The sequence below is a fragment of the Callorhinus ursinus genome, unplaced genomic scaffold, assembly GCF_003265705.2.
Source record: "Callorhinus ursinus isolate GAN/ISIS: 27379988/994484 unplaced genomic scaffold, GSC_fseal_2.0 scaffold5, whole genome shotgun sequence".
NCBI lineage: Eukaryota > Metazoa > Chordata > Mammalia > Carnivora > Otariidae > Callorhinus > Callorhinus ursinus.
In genome coordinates, this window is record NW_027397067.1 from 18,225,312 (window position 1) to 18,238,572 (window position 13,261).

Consider the following 13,261-nt stretch of genomic DNA (forward strand, 5'->3'; position numbering starts at 1 on the left):
CAAATCAAACCGCTTAAAGGTTTTTCTTATATAGTGAGATACCCTAGAGCTACAAACTACAAAAGATGATATTGCCTGGTAGTATAAAAGTAAAAAAACGTACGTTTTAGATCACTTAAGGCTGAATTTACTCATCTTTTTTTTTTTTTTTTTACAAATTTTCTTTTACTTTTGTTCGGAGAAGGTGAAGTTCAGGTATATCACTTTTGTCAACCAGCTTTCAGATTCCTTCAAAGAGAGATACCTGGATTAATAGAGAAAAAAAACAGGAATATTTCAAAAATGAAAGTTACCCAAAATGGGAACATACAGACTCTAGGATACAACAGTAGTAGAGGCTAATGATTAGTCACCAAACTGTGTGAATCTTTTTAAAGGAAGCGGAACAATTCCTTCCCCCCGCCCCCGCCCCCAGTAGAGAAGAACGTGGAAAATCTATGTGTTGGGAGAAATGTGGAAATAAGAATTTTGGAGGGAAGGTGGGCTGGGCTAGGGCTAGCTCTAGGCAAATGCCCAGAGCTTCTTAACTTTTGCACCCTTGGCATCTCACATGCCTCACCCTAGCCTAGCCTGCTAAAGCCTCCTGTTAAGCGGAGGAGGTGGGGGCACCAGGGAAGCTCTTCACTGATAACAGAGGCTGGAAAGTGGACAGCTGTATTGCCCGATAGTCAGGTTCAAACGAAAAGATTGGTGAAACAATACCAACCACTTCGGGCCACCTCGTCTTACCTGCTGCCACTCGAAGCAGCCTCTCCGAATCCTTTCATGATTCTAGAGTAGTCCTATTCTCGCAAGAAGCCATTATTTGCCATTAAGTTAAAAATAGATGAAAATCTTCAAATTTTCAACCTTACATACATTAGAAACAGGTACCTTATTTAACCATATGTGCAAAGTGCTTTACAAAAAAGCACTTTATTTTCTCATTTAGTCTACGCAAACCCTTTGAGGATTTTACATTTTATGGTTGAGAAAATAAGACTCCGCAGGATTAAGCAATTTGTCAAGGTCACACAGCTAGTAAGTGGCAGAGACAGGGTTCGAGCCAGGCTGACCCTAAATCCTTGTGCTTTTTACCATACCTATTCTATTTAATATTTGTAGGTTCTTCATAATTTGCAAAACATTTTTTGTATCTGTTACTGTAATAAGAGGCATATTTTAACTTGACTCCCTATTAACAATTCAAACACTCTTTTCATAATAATACAGTGTATTTTTTGGAGTTCTTGTCTAGTCTTCCAGAAAGTAGATGGCTTTAGAGTGCTATAGATTTTATTTTGTGGAGTATGGTGTAGATCTTAAAATTATGTGTCTTTCTCTAAATATATCAATTTGTCCTTAACTTACTATCTTTATAATGTAAAATAATCACACATATCAGTGAAGAAAGTACATTGCTGTTTTATATATATATATGTGTGTGTGTGTGTGTGTGTGTGTGTATAATAAAACTTAGGTTTTATATAATTGGTGCTTTTTTTTCATCTTTCAACTATTTCCTTTATTGTTTAGTTAAGGTATAATGTACATAGTTAAATTCATTCTTTTGAGTATATAATAGTTCAGCAAGTTTTGATTAAAAACTACCACAATAAAGATATGCATTTCATCATCCCACCCTTCCATTCTGTTGTGACTTTGTGCATTCTACTCCTAGGCCTTGGCAACTACCGATCTGTTTTCTGTCTCTATAGTTTCAGCTTTGCCAGAACTTCATAGAATCTTACTGTGTATACATACTCTTTTAAGTTGGCTTCTTTAGCCTAGCATAATACTTTGAGATCTGTACATGTTGTTTTGTGTATCAGTAGTTCAATCCTTTTTAATGCTGAGTAGTATCCCATTACATGGATATACCACAGTTTGTTTATCCATTCCCCAGTGTCAGGTCTGTGGGTCATTTTGTTTTTGGTGATTATGAATAAGCCACTATACACATTTGGGTATAGATTTTTGTGTGCATATAGGTTTTCATTTCACTTGAAAAAATACCTTGGACTAACAGTGGGACTGTTAGATGTGGTAAGTACATGTTGAACTTTATAAAAAGTATGTCAGACTGTTTTCCAAAGTGGCTGTACTATTTTTGCATTCCCATCAGCAATGCACAAGATTTCCAGTTGTTCCTTATCTTTGCTAGCATTACCAGATTCTTTTTCTTTTTATCCATTTTAATATATATTTTTTAAGAAAAATTGAGCCAATATTTTAAAATCCATTGATTTCTTAATCTAGATATCTTGCTTGTCAGTTAGTCTGATTTCTCAAGTTTAAGAACTTGAGAAAGTTCTGCCTGACTACAATGTTTTGGAATGGAGTAGCTGCAAATGCCCTTAGGTGGGTGGACATGTGCTCTTCAGTTCACCTCAATCACATTCTCCTGCTTCCCTCACTTATTTTTTTTTTTAAAGATTTTCTTTATTTATTTGACAGAGAGAGAAAAAGAACAAGTAGGCAGAGAGGCAGGCAGAGGGAGAGGGAGAGGGAGAAGCAGGCTCCCCGCTTAGCAGGGAGCCCGATGTGGGGCTCGATCCCAGGACCCTAGGATCATGACCTGAGCCGAAGGCAGCAGCTTAACTGACTGAGCCACCCAGGTGCCCCTTCCCTCACTTATTTTACCTGCCTATACCAGAGGGCGTTTTTGAGACCCCTTGCAGATTAGTTGAGAGCTTGGCTTTTAGAGTCAGTGACCCGAATTCAAGTTCAGCTCTGCCTCATGGCCGTTGTGTGACTTTGGGCCCCTCTCTGACTGGGCCTCTCCAATGCTCATTTTCCCCGGCTATAAAATGGGTCTGATCATACTCTTATCTCAGAGGGTTCTGCTGTTTTTTAAAAGTTAAGGTAGTGAATATTCAGGTATCAAAGGAGACATTTTAAAATGGGGTACATAACATAATTCTTAAAAATTAGATCTTACATAACTCTTGTTCACAGAGTAAGCCATTGACAGAATTGAGACTAGAAGTCACAAAACCTAGCTTAGATTGTTCTAAAAAAACCCTTTGTTGCTTACCACTATTGCTTTTTTTAAAGGAGGGGTGTCCTAATTTCAGAAGGGTTCCTTGACAACTAACTGCAAATCAAAGTCTTAATATTATATCTCCATTACTGATACATAGAAGTTTATTTTGCATATAAAATGAATTAGACAGAGGTTAGGTTTAACACAGCATAATTAAAGGCATTTAGAGCTTTGCAGATGAGTTTATATAAGATCATCCCAGAGTTTTGTAACTAAAAATATTACCTAAGTTTTAAAAACTCTTGAGGAACATAGAAGATCTGTTGTTACAACTGTTCAAACATAACCTTAGCAGTGGTGAAAGCAAGTTATTTTTACTGTTTTTAAAGTTCACTGTTTGGGGGGGGGATTTGATGTCTGATTGTATTTATTTGTCACTCAGAAAATCTCATTTTTGACTGGACTCAGACTTAGAGGTAGAAGCTCTCAGAGAGGACAGCCTCCGTCTCTTGGCAATCTGTTCCTGGCATTTTTCTTTGGCCTCCTTCATTCTCTTGGCCAAAAGTTTAGCATATTCTGCAGCCTCTTCCTTATTTTTCTTAGTGCGCTGCTTCTTCAAAGCAATACGCCGCTGTTTGTGCTGGAGGACTTGTGGAGTAACAAGACGCTGAATCTTAGGCGCTTTGGTTCTAGGTTTCTTCCCTTCTTTGTTTAGGGGCTTTCTCACAACATACTGGCGGACATCATCTTCTTTAGAGAGATTGAAAAGTTTGCGGATTCTGCTGGCTCTTTTGGGCCCCAGGCGACGAGGCACAGTAGTATCAGTGAGTCCAGGAATATCCTTCTCCCTTTTTTTTTACAATGACCAAGTTGAGAACACTGAGATTGGCATCCACAATGCAACCCTGAACAGATTTGCGCTTTCTCTCTCCAGTCCGCCTTGGTCTATAGCAGGAATGCCCCTTACTCAGCAGCAGGTGGACACGACCATGGGTCAAGATACCCTGCTTCATGGGGAAGCCTTGTTTGTCATTGCCACCACTGATTCGGACCACATAACCCTTCCATTCTTCACCCAGAGCATCAGCAGCAACTTCTGTGGCCATACGCTTCTCATAAAAGGTACGAAGTTTGCTTTCATCCTCCACTTCAATGAGTTTCTGGCAGCCAGTAGCTGGGAAGGAGATGTTCAGCTTCATCCTGAAGCAGCCTACCGCCTCCAAGGTGCCACGAAAAAGAGCTAAAGTTCACTTTTTAACTCAAAGAAACCTAATACTTCCATATTCTAACTAAAGATAGTAGGTATTTTATAAATAGTTAAATAATGTACAGTGAACATTTCCCAGTGAATTATGGGTCCCAGAGATTCACATTCCTTAAAAGTATCTGAAACTAAGGCATTCTAACCCAGCTACACAGTTATTTTTATAGTAACAAAAGAGATGGACTGACTCTATGCATAGGGCTTAGGCTTAAAAGATAAATAATCAAGTAACAATTTGCTTTCTTCAGTGTATGGTGCTCTACAGTATTCTCAGTGGATCTTATTTACAATATGTAAATGCATTTAATGTCTATTTTAAAATTACTAAGTCTCAAGCACCTCCTAGCATGTTTGAAAAGAGAGGAAACATCTGTCAGAAGTATTTACTGTGACAAACACAGAAAGAAGCAATCATGTGTACACTTTTTAATAACATAAATTATTTTTAATTGAACAGTGAAGGCATTTGTTTAGAATCAGCCGTTAAATAAAAAATAGCTTTGAACTAATCTTTAATTAAAGTGTACATCGACAGTATCAAGTTCAGTTTGAGGGTCAAAAACAACGTCAATGAGTCTGACTTTTTCCTCCCTGTAGGGAAAGCAGGCTTGTATAAATATACATGAGCACAGACTGCACACATTTATAAAGGAGGTGAAAAACATTCCCCTGTCATTGGACAGATGTTGCTTCACTGTGTTCACATAGGATACGGGCACAGCTCCTAATGTGCAGAACCTTAAAGGAATATGGGGCACATACTTTTATCATTTGGAAGAAGACTCTAAGCTCTTTTATACCTCTGAGCAATAATGTAGACTATAGGAGACACGTCTGTTGATGCTAGCTCATTCTCCCCTTAAAGTAATTAAGGGAAGGAGTTGCTTTAATCAACTTTTTAGATTTTTAGAATTTATTCTTTGTGGTTTTTGTTTTTTAAGATTTATTTATTTGAGAGAGCACTTGTGCGTGGGGTTGGGGTGGGGGCAGAGTGAAAGTGAAAATCTTTTAAGAAACTACCAGGGTGATCGATGGATACAGTGGTTCAGGTTTTGATGGTAATGGCAACAAACGTAAGCAGTTGAGCAAACTCTCACGCAGCTTCTGTGTTTTTTGTTTGTTTTTGGTGAGTGGAGATGAGCTCAGATTCCATATCCCTTTTCCTCTCCCCGAATAAAGCATTTTCCAGGCTCACAGGACCCTTTCTCCCTTAGGCCTCCATCCCAGCAAGCCTAAGCCACTCTTCAGGGAATGGGGGTAGGACAGTGCAGCAGTGTTGTTCATAGGTCTTCTTTAGGTTGGCTCCATTAAAGAATGCTAAGTCACCATCCCTTGATTGGACTCTGCAAAGAGGGTCTCACGACAAACTTATCTGGCCTTCAGCAAGCAGTTCTCAGAAAAAGGAAATCTATTCTAGAATATGTACACTGGCTCTGCTTACTTTCTCAGTGAAATATGCTGTTGCCCCCTTCATTATATTGTAATGACTACTATGATATGATTGGAAAGATCAATAGAGCAATTATATTGAGTATAAATGAGAAAAGCTTGAATGAATAATTTATAGGATGTATTAGGATCTGGTTTATAATTCTCATAACATTTATCACACTCCACAATAATTGTATCACATTTGACTCTCCAACCAGCTTGTTGTAAGACCTTTGAGATCAGGAGTATTCCATTTGAGTTTTTATATCCAGTATTGCCCAGCATAGAGCAGGTACCTATTAGTTTTATGAATAAATAAAATAAATAAATAAAATAAAACTTATTTCTGGTATGATTTATCTTTACATTGAAGCAATATCATTTTTTAAAACTAAAAAAGCAATTTTCTCCTTATCAGGAAACTTAGAGCTGATTCATATGGAGCTACATTATGCATATACTCAAGGTTTAGAATAGTGACTCTTCAACTAATTTTTTAGATCATAAACCCTTTTGAGAATCTAATGAAACTTCTCCTTCAGGGACACCAGATTAAGAACCTTTAGTCTGGAGAAGTGAAAGTAGCCTACCTCTGTAATGCTCTGGGTTGCCCCTCCTATCTGCTACTAGATACCGTTGGCATAGTCATCTATTCTTTAGTGGACTACCCATCATCAGCTAGGCCTCAAGCTCCTTTGATATGATCTCTACTCATTGAGACATCTTTACCTGCTGCTTCTGGGACTGTCCTGAGTCACTTGCCCTACCTCAGTGAGTATATCTAGTCTGTGACTCCCACTCTTTCTTGAACTAGTTATTCCATCACAGTGTGATTATTTGGGCAGACCAACAGTGAACTTTTGGGCGGAGTGGGGGTGCCTTGTCAAGAATTGAGACCCAAGAACAAGGAGACAGTTGGAGGGCCTCTCTTCCTTTGTGTTGTTGTCAGGGTGTCCCATCTTCCCAAAAAAGAGAAATCACAAATATTTGAAAGAATCTACTCCATATCTTCAATAATTTTAGGGTTATATTCTTGGGAGCTTTCTGTGGATGCATTTCCATTTGGAAGGTATCTCTGTATATCAGAAAAAAGACTAATTTTGGCTTACCCACCTGTGGGTAATAAATAGGAACTATGTGATGCATTGTTTCAAATTTACTTATAGTATACAAAGAGTTAAAAGGTTCTGCTTTGAAACTAATAACTAAATTGTAAACATAGCCTATGACAGCATTAGACAATCCAAAATTATAATTTATGAAATGGAATTAAATTTAAATAGATCCAAAATAAGGCCAATTAAAAACTTAATATCCCAGATAAAATATCACAGACTTGCATTCTGCTGTTCTGAGTTTAGTTTTTCAGAGTGTTTAACCTTTAGGGAGTAGATTAGTTATGTATAGTTTCTGGAGTGTGTTCACACCTTTATTTTGAAACTTAACATTCCACATCATTTCCCTATTGACAGATCCTCCTCCCTTTCCAGCAGTTATTTCCCCTTAAGTGGGGACTGTTTTATTTACCTCTAATTCCAGTGTCTAGCATAGTCTTGTGTACATCCAAGGTGCCCAATAAATAAATCAGTGTTTCCATAGAAGCACTACAGAAGTATATGCTAAAAGATATGCATATATTTTGGATTTTGTTTAAGTATTTGATTTTGTTTCCAAATTTGAGTTATATAGTTATGTGGCTATATTTAGGACAAGATTTTTTATCATAAGATCCTTGAAGTCTTAAGTCATAATCCGCATAAATCTTGTCATAATCCTCAATATACAGCTCCAAATTTATAAGGCTATAAAAATATGTAAAAGGTCAGGAAGTACAGAAATTACTATCTTCCTAGGAATTCCTGTTCACTTATAATGTATTTGGTTGTACAAGTGTATCTTTAAATGGTTCATCTTAGTTCTTCTAAAGACCTGAAGGTATATTGTAGATTTTAAAAATACATAACATACCTCCTAGACTTTTAATTCATGCTTTCCATTTCTTTTGAGCAGTAATAACAGAGCCTTAGTATAAAGACCATAGTGTTAAGTTGTTGGCCACATACCTAAGGATGGAGTTATCATGTGCTACATACATGTATCCACAGATGTCACTGATGTTAAGCCTGAAAGGCTCAGAACTGTGTCATTGTGTTTGGATGGGGATGACAAATGTGTAGGAGGTGAGAGAGAAGGATCTCTACAAGTGGCCAAGGGAGTATAACTAAGTACTCCTGAGGAAAACTCAGGTAATTTTCTCTTGCAGCTAATCAGCTTTCAATTTCAATTGTATTTTAATTGACCTTAGAGTTTATTTTTCAATATAGTAAATCATATAATCTATTAGAATACTTAAAATTTTTTTATATTATCCCATTTTCTCTGTAGTTCCTTTTTATTTGTAAAAATTATTTGTTTACATTATCATGTTTACACATCTGCAGATTTTCCTAAATTCCCACCAATCTGAAGTGAATTTCTAAGTAGAGGAGACATCATTGTCCTTATATCCAAGCACAATTCAGCCAGTCATTGTTAGAGTGGTCACTAGAAGCCAAAGCTGTTTGATGAAGTTAAATAATTTTGATGAATGACTGCTGTCTTTGTGACGTTAGACAAGTTATTTCATCTTTCTGAAACTCAGCTTTCTCATCTACAAATGGATGTAATTATCTCTGCCATAGGTTATAATGATTAAATGCAATGATGTTTATAGATCTCTGAAATGTTTAGTACAGTAAATATTACCTCTCTTTTCTTCCCTTACCCCCCTTTGCCTCCTTGACTAGAGTGCTTTCCATTTTAAATTATTAATGATTATTATAATAGCAACTATAGCAAGGTATGAAATGATACTTCTGTACTATATAACATTCTATATGGCTTTTAAAAAATTTGTGCTAAAAACATTAAAAAAATTTTTTTTAAGATTTTATTTATTTGACAGAGACACAGCGAGAGAGGGAACACAAGCAGAGGGAGTGGGAGAGGGAGAAGCAGGCTTCCTGCCGAGCAGGGAGCCCAATGTGGGCCTCGATCCCAGGACCCTGGGATCATGACCTGAGCCGAAGGCAGACGCTTAACGGCTGAGCCACCCAGGTGCCCCAACATTAAAAATTTTTTAATTAAAATTATAACTTTTTAATTTTAATTCCAAATAGTTAGTCTATGATGTTAGATTAGTTTTAGGTGTACAATGTAATGACTCAACAATTGTATACATTACTCACTGCTCATCATGATAAGTACATTCTTTAATCCCCTTCACTTATTTCACCCATCTCTCTACCCATCTCTCCTCTGGTAACCATCAGTTTTTTCTCTGTAGTTAAGAGTCTGTTTTTTGGTTTGTCTCTTTTTTACCCCCTTGCTCATTTGTTTTGTTTCTTAAATTCCACATATGAGTGAAATGATACAGTATTTGTCTTTCTCTGACTGAATTATTTTGCTTAGCATTATACTCTCTAGCTCCATCCATGTTGTTGCAAATGGCAAGATTTCATTCTTTTTTGTGGCTGAATAATATTCCATTGTGTATACACACCACATCTTTATCCATTCATCTATCAGTGGACATTTGGGCTGCTTCAATAATTTGGCTATTGTAGATAATGCTGCAATAAACATAAGGGTGCATGTATCCCTTTGAATTAGTTTTTGCATATTTTGGGGGTAAATACCCAGTAGTGTGATTACTGGATCATAGGGTAGTTCTTTTTTTAACTTTTTAAGGAACTTCCATATGGTATTCCACAGTGGCTGCCTCAGTTTGCATTCCTACCAATAGTGCATGAGGGTTCCTTTTTTCTCTACATCTCTGCCAGTACTTGTTTTTTCTTGCATTTTATTTTAGCCATTCTGATAGGTGTGAGGTGATATCTTATTGTAGGTCTGATTCGCATTTCCCTGATGATGAGTGATGTTGAGCATCTTTCATGTGTCTGTTGGCCATTTGTGTATGTTCTTTGGAGAAATGTCTGTTCATGTCTTCTGCCCACTTTTTAATTGGATTATTTGTGGTTTTTTTGGGTCTTGACTTGTATAAATTCTTTATATATTTGGATACTAATCCTTTCTTGGATATGTTATTTGCAAATATCTTCTCCCATTCAGTAGATTGTCTTTTAGTTTAATTGATTCCTTTGCTGTGCAGAAGCTTTTTTGGTTAATGTATGTGGTAAGAACACTTAACATGAGATCTACTTTGTAAACAAATTCTTACGTGTATAATAAATTATTTTTGGCTGTAGGTACAACTTTGTACGGTAGATATCTAGAGTTTATTCATCTTGCTTAACTGAAACTTTATGCCCATTGATTAGTAACTCCCCATTTACTCCTTCCCCCAGCCTCTAGCAACCACCATTCTACTCTTTGATTCTATGAATGTGACTATTTTACATAGCTCATGTAAGTGGAATCATGCAGTATTTGTCTTTCTGTGACTGGCTTATTGTATTTAGCATAATGTCCTCAAGGTTCATTCATGTTGTAACATGTTGCAGAATTTCATTCTCTTTTAAGGCTGAATAATATTGTATATGTATCTACCATGTTTTCTTTATCCATTCATCTTTCAGTGGACGTTTAAGTTGTTTCTACATCTTGGCTGTTGTGACTAGTGCTGCATTAACACAGGAATGCTAATATCTCTTCAAAATCTTAATTTCAGTTCTTTTGAATGAATACACAGAACTGGGATTGCTGGATCATATAGTAGTTCTGTTCTTAAATTTTGATGCACTGCCATACTGTTTTTCATAGTGGCTGCACCATTTTGTATCCCCACCAGTAGTGTACAAGGTTCAAATTTCTCTACATCCTCACCAACTCTTGTTGTCTTTAGGTTTTCTGATTAATAGCCATCTGACAGGTGTGTGGTGATACCTCATTGTGGTTTTGATTTGCATTTCCCTGTGGATTAATGATATTGAGCATTTTTTAAAATATACCTGTTGGCCATTTGTAGGTCTTTGGAGATATGCCTTTTTCAAGTCCCTAGCCCATTTTAAAATCTGGTTATTAGTTTTTTTGCTGTTGAGTTGTAGGAGTTCTGTATATGTTTTGGAGCTTAACACCGTATCAGATGTATAGTTTGCAAATATTTTCTCCCATTCTGTAGGTTGTCTTTTTACTCTGTTGATTATTTCCTTTGCTGTGTATGAGCTTTTTAGTTTGATGTAGTTAACTTGTTTGTTTTTCTTTTTGTTGCCTGTGCTTTTTGGTGTCATATCCATGAAATCATTGCCAAGACCAGTGTCATGAAGATTTCTCCAGTGTTTTCTTCTAGAGTTTTACAGTTTCAGGTCTTATGTCTTTAATCCGTTTTGAGTGGAATTTTTTGTATGGTGTATGATAAGGGTTCTTTTGCATGTGGATATCCAGTTTTCCCAACATTTAACTATCCATTCCCCGCTGTGTATTCTTGGCACCCTTGTTAAAAATCAGTTGACCATTTATGCATGGATTTATTTTTGAGCTTTCTATTCTATTCTGTTTATCTGTATATCTGTCTTACCTCAGGACTACACTGTTTTGATTGCTGTATTTTGTAATATATTTTGAAATCAGGAAGTGTGATGCTTCTAACCTTCTCAAGGCTGATTTGGCTATTTGTGGTCTTTTGTGGTTCCATATGAATTTTAGAATTGTTTTTCAATTCTGTGAAAATGCCATTAGGATTTTGATAGAGGTTGTACTGAATTTGTTAATTGCTTTGGGTATTATGGACATTTTAACAATATTAAATTTTCTAGTTCATGAACATAAGATGTCTTTCCATTTGTTTATTAATTTCTTTCTTTAGTGTTTTGTAGTTTTCAGTATACACTTATTTTTTTTTCTTACCTTATAGTTAAATTTATTTGTAGGTATATTTATTCTTTTTTGTGCTATTGTAAATGGGATTCTTTTCTTAATTCACTTTTCAGATGGTTTGTTGTTACTGTATCTATAATGGCTTTAAAGATTGCTTTTGGTAATTGTTAGTGGTCACACTAGATTATGAAGAAATTAATAAGGATTTTATTGAGAAAATAAAATGACTAATTTTTTAAATTATAAACTTTAAGGCACATTTTAATTGTTGTTTTGTAGAATTTCATTGGAGAAGTTAAAAATAAATTAACTTGTTTCTGAAGGAGGAAGACTTTTTAAAATCTATTAAGATGAGGGAAACTACATTATGTTTAGAATAGGTTCAGTTTTTGGGTGAGGGCTGGTGTTGAATTCTATGAATACTTTAGTATTAATAAGGTACTTTGGTGTCCTTGCTATAATTCTGAAAATATGTGAAATACTGCAATCCTTACCCTTGGTCTGGTTCTGCTCTTCAAAGCCCGCCAGGGATAAACAGAGGAGAAGAAATGCTGCCTGTCCATTTTATAGATTTCAGATCTTGAAAAATTCACATTGCCAACACAGCATCATCACTCATGGGTATACTGTCAGTTCAGAAAGTCCCATTCTTCAAAACGATTTCCCACAGTTCATATTCAATTGACATGATATGGCAAAATCATCAGAGCTCCATGCCTTTTTACCCTTGCTTCTCCTCACCTCAACCTCCTTATTCTAGAGTGGCAGAGCTCCTAGGATATGGTATCCATGCATGAAGCCTCACTACACTATTGTAGTTTCCCTTTCCTTATTCCCCCAGTCTAACCCCTTTCTACAGTCCCATCCCATTAGCTGTGAAATAGGAGGACCGTTAGCATTCAAACACTGTCATGGAACAGAGGAAGAGGTTCATTCCAATGTTGTGGACTATAGAATTTGTGATGAATGAATTCTAGGATGCTCACAAGTATGGTAAAGATTATTGTTACATGTTACACTTTGCTACATTTAGTTGTATAAGTTAAGCAAGGGAAGTTGACCTGTCCTTTGTATTGTAACCTTAAGCATATCATAAACAAAATATTCAAGTGTTGGGGTATGTATGTAAGAAAGGGGACAGGCTACAGAGTATAGGCCACAGATGGGGTTGTCATAAAACATTTTTATTTTGTATCCTGATGGAAAATGTGATTTTTGCACTGCTGCTAAACACCTATACTAGTGACTTAGGTTTCACAATTTACATAGCTGATTGTTGTTTCACCATTTGCATATTTAATATCATGCACTTTTGTCAGATATTAAAATTATGCATTTTCCTCCACTCTCATGACTCTGTTTTCATAGCTGACACAGTCAAACTCAATATGAACCAAACACAGCTTTTGTTGACAGTAGCTACCACTTTCATCTGTAAACATTATAGGTAAAATTTCCTAGAAATTGTAAATAAGTTAAAAAAAAACCCAAATCTTAAACAAAAAAATCTAAATAAAAGCCTCTTATTTCTTGGCATTTTTTGTTGTTGTTGTTGAGTAGAATATTCTCCCTTTTAGTAGAAGTGGTTAACTAATAAATGACAGCCTGCTTACTTAGTTTGAGTTACCTGCATCCTCGGTTTTAGTGTTCCTTTTCTTGCTGATTTTCTTGGCATCTTTGGATGCTTTCCAATTTATTAGGAATTGTCTTTCCATATTTTTAATTTCTTTTCCATCGAGAAATTCTATAGAAAAATATATTTGTTAAAAAATACTATATATAAATAT

The 13,261-nt window shown here is 36.0% G+C and overlaps 1 protein-coding gene and 1 pseudogene across 2 annotated transcripts in view; both read right to left on the bottom strand.

Moving 5' to 3' along the window:
• Positions 1-13: 13 nt before the first annotated feature.
• The window catches only part of PPP1R42 (protein phosphatase 1 regulatory subunit 42), a 64,499-nt gene continuing 51,251 nt past the window's right edge, over positions 14-13,261 (bottom strand). For both annotated transcript variants that reach the window (XM_025870695.2, XM_025870696.2), the window contains exons 7-8: positions 13,102-13,218; positions 14-244 (exon numbers count right to left, since the gene is read on the bottom strand). In XM_025870695.2, coding sequence (XP_025726480.1) covers positions 231-244; positions 13,102-13,218 — 131 coding nt within the window. In that variant the 3' untranslated portion in view covers positions 14-230. The remainder of the gene's footprint in view (positions 245-13,101; positions 13,219-13,261) is intronic.
• On the bottom strand, positions 3,377-4,180 carry LOC112823141 (small ribosomal subunit protein eS6-like; annotated as a pseudogene).